This window comes from Petaurus breviceps, unplaced genomic scaffold (assembly GCF_028583685.1).
Source record: "Petaurus breviceps papuanus isolate PSGF00001 unplaced genomic scaffold, PetGlider_PUasm1.0 91133, whole genome shotgun sequence".
Lineage (NCBI taxonomy): Eukaryota > Metazoa > Chordata > Mammalia > Diprotodontia > Petauridae > Petaurus > Petaurus breviceps.
In genome coordinates this window covers 29965954-29975102 of record NW_027187419.1, presented here as the reverse complement: position 1 = coordinate 29975102, position 9149 = coordinate 29965954, and the positions used below count along the sequence as shown (strand labels likewise).

Here is a 9149-nt window from a genome sequence, read left to right as displayed (position 1 = left end):
GTGTGTGTGTGTGTGTGTGTGTGTGTGTGTGTGTGTGTGTGTGTGTGAATTAGGGATTAAGGAGATATATATCTGAACTACATGTGCATTTGGGAGGGCTTAGTGGGAATGACTTGAGGAAACTGGAGGGACCAGTGTAATCACAAGTCTCTTCCTCTGCCCTTTTAAAATGTCCACAGTGAACTGATCCAACTATTCCAGAGAGCAGTGCGGAACTATGGCCCAAAGGCTATAAAATTTTGCATACCCTTTGATCTAACAATACTACTACTAGATCTATATCCCAAGGAGATAAAAAAAAGGAAAAGAACTTATTTGTATAAAAGTATTTATAGCAGCTCTTTTTGTTGTGGCTAAGAATTAGACATTGAGGGGATGCCTATCAGTTGGGGAATGGGTGAACAAGTTGTGATATATGATTGTGATGGACAATATATATTGTGTTATAAGAAATGACGAGCAAATGGATTTAAAAAAAAACCTTGGAAGACTTGCATGAACTGATGCAAAGTGAGGTGAAGTGAGGAGAACATTGTACATAGTAACAGCAATATTGTGTGCTAAACAACTATGAATGATTTAGCTCTTCTCAGCAATACAGTGATTCAAGGTAATCCCAAAGGACTCATAATGAAAAATGCTATCCATTTCCCAGAGAAAGAACTGATGGCCTCAAAAACATGCTATTTTTCACTTTCTCTTTCCCTTTTTTTGTTTGAGTTTTTTTTTCCCACAAAATGACTGATGTGAAATTGTTTTACATGATTGCACATGTATAACCTATATCAAATTTCTTAGTCTCAGCAAGGGGGAAGAGGAGGGAGAGATAGAATTCAAAACTAAAAACTTTTTTTTTTTTTGCCTTTTTGGAGGGCAACTGGGATTAAGTAACTTGCCCAAGGTTTCATGGCTAGTTTTGTGTGTGTGTGTGTGTGTGTGTGTGTGTGTGTGTGTGAAGTGTCTGAGGCTGGAACTGAACTTGGGTCCTCCTGACTCTGGGGCCAGCACTTTACTCACTGCGCCACCTAGCCGCTCCTGAAACTAAAAACTTAAAAAAAAAGAATGTTAAAATTGTTTTTACACATAATTGGGGGATAATATTATTTAGAAAAATAAAACATATTAAAGTAAAAAAAAATACAAATAAAAATGCCCACAGCTCTTAGAAATAATGGTAAAAGAGAGGGCTTGCTTTCAGGCTGTCTCTTTCCCTTGGGAAGCAAACTTATCCTAACCACAGAAATAGGTATAGAGTATTTGTCTTCCAAATAATTTAAAGCACTTTAGAAAGATAATTATTTCATCAAATCCCTCAGAGTCCTTGAGGCCAGGAATGTCACCTTTGCTTTCTCTGGGATGTTTCATTACTTTAAAACTATAGAAGGAGCCATGATATAGTAGAGAGAGAGTGGGAGAGCCAGAGAGACCTGGGTTTATGTACTGCCTTTCATATAGACATGGCTATATGACTCTAGGTAAGCCCTTTCAGTTTTCTAGGCAACTTTCTAAGATCATAGTTTCAGAGAAAGTGTTAACCTGTATGAGTAAAATGGAGTGCCTTCATTTGGGAGTTTCAATTGGTCCAATCTCTCTTCCAAAAAATTGTTGCTACTTTTTAACCACGGAATGTGAGATGCTGTAAGTAAGCTCAAGCAAGGTGAGATTGTTGTTGTTTTTTTCTTGTTGTCGGAGTTCAGTTTCCTAGAATCAGGTTAAATTGTAAACATCTGAAGGATTGATCTCCTTTGAACCCTGACCATTCACAGCTGTGCTGAGTCATGTAGGTTTTGTGCCTACTATCTCTGAGCTGATCCAAGGGCCAAATCTTTATTATATATTCTGGGAGGTTAGCATTTTGCTTTGGGGGTTTGCTCTTGAGAAGGATCTTTTGATTTCCAGTTGAGACTCTGAGTAACTGTATGTTCAGAGCCCCCCCCAACTGCTTAGATGTCTGTGCTCCTTTGATTCAGTGATGTATATAAAGTGTGTAACAATATTGCTATATTCAGACAGTTGGAACCCTGTCTGTTGATCTTTATTCTCTTTTCTTTGCTTGTATTTTCTCCAAGTGCAGGGTGCTGACCTTTCCCCTGAACTAATGAAAGTAATTAAAAGTAGGATTGTTAACCCCTTTAGAAACTACCTTTCCTTTAAAAGCAGATCAAAGAACCTATGCTAGCAGGCCATCCTGGGTGAGCTAGGGTGCTTGCTATTATAGATGTAAACATGGGGTCATCTTTTTATTTCATTATTCTCTTTTGTTCTCTCTATCATTCCAAGCCCTAAAGTGTCAGTGATTGTGGTGAGGAAGTCGTGCATGCCCAGATTCTTCACCGAAATGAACAGAACACTGCAAAACCCACCACTGGGCACTGTGGTAGATTCAGAGGCAACACGTCCTGAATGGCAAGTATAGATGAGAAGATGCCTTTCAAATTATATTATGTATTTAAAATAAAGAGGGTTCTGTTCAATACATCTTTGAGTTCTTTGATATCAGTACTCTCTACAATGATAACAAGTTGCAGCCTATCCAGGTCTGCATGTCCAACTGGACATTGGTCAGTGTTGGGTTCTCCATATGTTGAAATCATTGGATTGTTGGAATCTTTCAGATGTTGTAATCAAATGAGATATCATCATCATAACAATAACAGAAACTCTAATATAGCACTTACTTTATACTAGCTACTGTGTTAAGCACTTGACAGCCGTTATCTCATTTGACCCTCACAACAATCCTGGGAGGTAGGTATTAGTATTATCACCATTTTACAGATGAGGTACCTGAGGCAGACAGAAGCTAAGTGACTTGTCCAGGGTCACATAACTAGGAAATGTCTAAAGCCAAATTGGAACTCAGGTCTTCCTGACTCCAGGCCTAGCTCTATCCACTGCACCACCAACTGCTATAAAGAGTTATAGATAAACCAAAAGCAAACAAATAAATTAATAAAATTTTTTTAAAGTTATAGAAATGCTTTTATTGTTATTATTATTAATACTATTTTATCCCACAGATACTTCTTATTTCCCTTTCCCTTCCCTCCAGATTAATTCCGTTCTTTTTTGTCTATACCTGTTCATTCCATGGGTTATCGACTCACAAGTAGATTGTTTAGATGTTGCAGTCATCTGAAGGTTCACACTAAATAAGACAAAGTATTTTGCAAACCTTGAAATACTTTATAAACACCGATGATTTTTATTGTTATTTGTTAATGTTTCCTCCCCCCCTCTACCCTGGTCACTTCTCCTTCTCTAACTTCTTTTCATTCTTTTCTTTGTTTTCAGGTATGACTTTTATTTGATCAGCCAGGCTGCTTGTCAGGGAACTGTTACTCCAACATATTATAACGTGATCTATGACGATAATGGATTAAAACCAGACCACATGCAGCGCCTGACCTATAAGTTATGCCACCTCTATTACAACTGGCCGGTAAGTGGATAAACTCTTAAGTATTTAAACACTAGTTCTCAGATTTTCCATATTAGACCTGTCCAAGCCCACACTCCGTGGGGAATACTGTACTTCACCATCTTTTGGGGATGTGTATGCCGGAGTGACTGTTTGATGAGGCTTTACAAATAGCTGAAGAAAGAAGGAAAGGGAAAGGGAAAGAAAAGAAAGAGAAAGGGAAAGAGCTATTTAATTGAATGCAGAATTCCAGAGAATAGCAAAGAGAGATAAGAAGGTTTTCTTAAATGAGCAATGCAAAGAAATAGAAGAGAACGATAGAATAGGAAAGACAAATCTTCAAGAAAATTAGAGCTATCGGGAACATTTCATGTAAAAATGGGCATGCTAAAAGACAAAAATGGTAGGGACTTGGTAGAAGTAGAAGAAATTAAGAAGAGGTGAGAAGAATACATAAAAGAACTATACAAGAAAGATCTTAACATCACAGATAGCCATGATGGTGTGGTTACTGATCTAGAGCCAAACATCCTGGAGAATGAAGTCAAGTGGGCCTTAGGAAGCATTGCTAACAGTAAAGCTAGTGGAGGTGAGGGAATTACAGCTGACCTTTTTAAAATCCTAAAAGATGATGCCGCACTCAGTATGCCAGCAAACTTGGAAAACTCAGCAGTGGCCAGTAGATTGAAAAAGATCACTTTTTGTCCCAGTCATAAAGAAGGGCAATGCCAAAGTGTGTTCAAATTACCAAATGCTTATGCTTGTTTCACACACCAGCAAAGATTCTATAAGCTAGGCTTTAAGCAATACACGAACTGAGAATTACTAGAAAAGCAGGCTGGTTTTCAGAGCAGCAGAGGAACATGAGACCAAATTGCCAACATTTGCTAGATTGTGGAGAAAGCAAAGAAGTTCTAGAAAAACATCCACTTCTGCTTTCTTGACCACACTAAAACCTTTCACTGTGCGGATCACGACAAAATGAGGCAAGTCTTCAAAGAGAAGAGAGTACCAAATCATCTTACTTATCTCCTGAAGAGCCTGTATGTAGGCCAAGAACCAAATATGGAACAAATGATTGGTTTAAGCTTGGAAAAGGAGTATGGCAAAGCTATATATTTTCACCTTACTTAACTTATATGCAAAGTATATCATGTGAAATGCCAGGCTGGACAAGTCAAAAGCTGGAATTAAGATTGACAGGAGAAATATCAACAATCTCAGATGTGTCAGATGTGCAGAATGTATCACTCTGATGGCAGAAAGTGAAGAACTAAGAAGCCTCTTGATGAGGGTAAAAGAGGAGAGTATGAAAGTTGACTTGAATCTTAACATCAAAAAAGAAACCCAACAAACTAAGACCTTGGCAACTGGTCCCATCGCTTCCTGGCAAATAGAGGGAGAAGGAAAAGAAGTAGTGTCAGATTTTATATTCTTGGGCTCAAAGATCACTGCTGATGGTGACTACAGCCATGAAAGTAAAAGACACTTGCTCTTTGGAAGAAAGGCCATGGCAAATCTGAACAGCATACTAAAAAGTAGAGACATTTGCCAACAAAGGTCCATAGAGTCAAAGCTGTGGTTTTTCCTAGTAGCAGTGTATGGATGTGGGAGTTGGATTGTAAGGAAAGCTCAGCGCTGAACAATTGACACTTTCTGAATTACGGTACTGGAGAAGACTTTTGAGAGTCCGTTGGAGCAAGGAGATCAGTTCAGTCAATATTTAAAGAAATTAATTCAGGCTTCTCGCTAGAAGATCAGATACTGAAGCTGATTAAATACTTTGGTCAAATAATGAGAAGACAGACTCATTAGAAAAGATCCTGATGTTAGGAGATGTTGAAGGAAAAAGGGATGGCAGGGGGTGCAATGGATGAATGAATGGTATCATGGAAGCACCAAGCATGTGCTTGGACAGACTTCAGGGGAGAGTGAAAGATAGAAGATCCTGGCATGCTGTGGTCCTTGGGGTCTGAAGAGTTGGACACGACTGAATGATAACAACAGCAACAGATGCCACATCAGCCAAGCGGGAGGATCACAGAATCTCAGAGGTAAAGCCCCCTAAGCCCACCCTGAACCCAAACAAGACTCTCTTCCCCCTTTCCTACTTCCCCACGTGGCCATGCAGCCTTGACTTGTTGACCTCCTTTCAGGGGGAAACCACTACCTCCTCAAGCAGTACATTCCATTTTGGGAAGCTTTCATTATTAGAAGTATTTGCATTGCATTGAGCCAAAGAATTCCTCTTTTTGGGCAGCTGCCCCCAACTGCTTCTGGGTTTTGCAGTGGCCTGAATTTCCTCTAGCATGGTGGAGATAATCTAGGTAACAGGTATTCTCAAACTTCCCCCAAGGTTCACAGGGAAGAGTCATCACTTTCATATGTTATCATGGGCCTTCACATGTTAAAGGTGATTATTGTTTCACCCCCTAAGCCCTCTACTTTTCAGACTAATGCATAGGTCATTTCCACATAATGCAGCCTGACCCTACTTTTCCAAGCAGATGGATGTGATGACCTTTCCCTGCACACTTTAGATGAAGCCACCTCACAACTGGAGAGAACTTCAAGGACCTAAAGGAAAATCCTGACCCTCTTCTAGAAAATGTGAAGGAGACCTGTCCGTTAGCCTGGAGAAGAGAAACAGTAATTGTCTTTAAAAATGTGAAACTGTGATATGGAAGTGGAATTAGAGCCAATCAGTGAGCATTTATTAAGTGCCTACTGTATGCAAGGCATTGTGCCCAATGCTGTGGATATAAAGAAAGGGGGGAAAAAAGCCAATCAAAAAAAAAAAAGAAAACAACCTCAGCTCTTAAGAAGCCCCACAGTATAATAAGAACGACTTTGTGCAAACAAGATATATACAGGATAAACTGGAAATAATCAGCAGAGGGAAAGCATAAACTTTAAGGGAGATGATTAAAGTCTTTCTGTGGAAGGTGGGATTTTAGGTGGGAACTGAAGAGAGCCAGGGAAACCAGGAGGCAGAAATGAGGAGGAATAGAGTTCCAGTCAAGGGGGATAGCTAGAGAAAATGCCCAGGGTTGGAAGATGGGGTGTCTTGTGTGAGGCCAGTGTTAGGGATCACAGAGTAAGTAGAGGGGAATGAGAAAACTGGAAAGGTTGGAAGGGGCCAAGAATAAAGGTCTTTAAAAGGCAAACAGGATTTTATATTAGGTCCTGGAGGTGATAGGGAGACACTGGAGTTTATTGAGTGGGGAATTGGTGTGGTTAGACCTGTGTTTAAGGAAAATCACTTTTCTAGCTGAGTGGAGGATGGGGAGAGACCCAAGACAGACCAATGGACACACACTGCGATAGTCTGGGCACCAGGTGATGAAGGCAAGAACCAGGAGTGATGGGTAGAAGTTGTAAATAGGCAGATTTCTGCTCCATAAAAAAGGAACCCCCCCTCCAACTTCTTAACAAGCTGTCTAAAAGTGGAATGTAACTTTCACTTGATGTCTTCAAGGGGTAATTGATTACTTGTCAGGGATTTATTATAGTGGGGTTCTTCTTCAAGTGCAGTTGGACTTGTTGATATTTTCCACCCCCTTGAACTAAGATGTTCTCTGATTCTGATTTCCTTGGAGGAATAAAGCCAGGATTGGAAAATGTGGAAACTGCCCATGAAGTCTCCGAGGTGGCTGCTTACCTCAGACCATGAGGAGAACATGCCAGACGTTATTATTGTGGGACAAATAAGGGAATTGGGAATGTGACAGAGGAGCTGTGAATGGGGTACTTTGTGAGGTATCTAGGAAATGCAGTGGATACAGTTCTGGACTCAGAATTAAAATCTGCCATCAGACACTTCCTAGCTGTGTGACCCTGACAAGTCACTTAGCCTCGTTCTGTCTCAGTTTTCTCAGCTGTTAAATGGGGATAATAAGAACACCTACCTTCCTGGGCTGATGTCAGGATCCAGTGAGCTAATAAGCCTAAAGTGCTTGGCACAGAACCTGGCATGTCATAGACACAAAAATACTAGAGGTGATGGTGATGTAGAAAAGGAGGCTGTAGGAACGGATGAAGGGTGTGTATGTGTGTGTGCGTGCGCGTGTGCACGCATATATGTGTGTGCACACACATGTGTGTGCGTGTATATGTGTGTATGGACATGTGGAGGAGCTCTGTACTTCATTCCCTTGTACCCTCAGATCTTGTGTTTGTTCAGGACTGCTCATTCCAGTGATTGTCAGGCAGCCATGAGCAGCCTATGTCTAGCCAAGCACAAGGTCCGTCACCGTTTATGACCTCTTTTTCTATGTGTTGTTTTGTTTTTTAGTGTGATATACAGTTCTCTGTTGGCTGAGTTTAGTTTTTGTTTAAACAGAGCAGGTTATGCTAATTATTAGCAAGGAGAAAAACCACAAGTAAATTGAATTGGATGTGGAATTAGTTAGGAATTTTTAGGAAAGAGAATTTTAAATAGAGTGCAGCTCGTAAATTGACACTCTCTTTTTTTTTTGAAGGGGGGAAAGCAGGACAATTAGGGTTAAGTGACATGTCCAAGGTCACACGGCTAGTAAGTATTAAGTGTCTGAGACTGGAATTGAACTCAGGTCCTCCTGAACCCAGGGCTGGTGCTCTATTCACTGCACCATGTAGCTTCCCCTACTCTTAATTTCTAAGGATGCTTTTTTGTTTTTTTTTCTCCTCTCTTTCTCTCTAGGGCTTAATTAAGATCCCAGCACCATGTCAATATGCTCATAAACTGACCTTTTTGGTGGGACAGAGTATCCACAGAGAGCCCAGCATGGAGTTAGCTGACTATCTTTTCTACCTGTAATGAAAAGACCACTTAGCCCTACTGGGAGAACAGTTTCAGTTGTGATTCTTTGTACGGACCTCTTGTCATCTCCATCACATCGAGGTGATGAGACAGCTAAGTTCTGCTTATTTTCCAAAGAGAGCCCTAGTGTGGACAGCTCTCATAAAAAGTGCCTGTTTTTTGAATTAATGGGTAAAAGCCTCATTGTGGTAAAGGGTAGTTCATGCTTCCTATTACCTGCCGTGGATGCCACACAACTCTCTTAACATCCCAGCAGGGGTGGGGTGGGAGCTTTAAGTCTGTGTGTTTATAGATGTTTATGAGGGAAATCAGTGGGCCTTAGTTCCTATTCAGGATTTAAAGAGGGGCTCTTTTTCATACTCTGTTTTTCTAAGGTGTTTTGGTTAAAATAATTTCTAGAAAATAAAAGATACTGCAAGCATTTATCTTTCCTATTTTTTTTTACATTCCTACATGGAAAAATGATAATTGTAACTCATGAGACTTTTCTCAGTATGAGGATGGCTGAAGGGAATATATATATATATATATGAGAGTGTTTGTGTGTATAAATATATATGTGAGTGTGTGCATGTATGTACATGTATACACAGACAGAGGGCACAGGATGAATTGAATATGAAGGGATGATATCTAAAAAATAAAATTAAGAGGTGAGAGAGGAATATTTTGGGAGAAAGAGAAAGGGATAGATAGATTAGGGTAAATTATGTCATACTAAAAGTGCAAGAGAAAACTGTTACAATGGAGGGGAAGAGCAGGAAGGTGAAAGGGAATGAGTCAACCTTACTCTCACTGAATTTGGCTTCAGGAGGGAATAATATACACAACTCAATTGGGTGTCTTACCCTACAGGAAAGTAGGGGGACGGGGATAAGAGGGGGCAGGATTATTGCAAAAAAGTGTGCTTTGAAAACTTTTAAGTAC

At 40.1% G+C, this 9149-nt stretch overlaps 1 protein-coding gene across 1 annotated transcript in view; it reads left to right on the top strand.

Moving 5' to 3' along the window:
* The window catches only part of PIWIL4 (piwi like RNA-mediated gene silencing 4), a 68149-nt gene extending 59573 nt beyond the window's left edge, over positions 1-8576 (top strand). The window contains exons 18-20 of the mRNA XM_069079921.1: positions 2281-2406; positions 3295-3442; positions 8103-8576. Coding sequence (XP_068936022.1) covers positions 2281-2406; positions 3295-3442; positions 8103-8219 — 391 coding nt within the window. The 3' untranslated portion in view covers positions 8220-8576. The remainder of the gene's footprint in view (positions 1-2280; positions 2407-3294; positions 3443-8102) is intronic.
* The last annotated feature ends 573 nt before the right edge of the window (positions 8577-9149 follow it).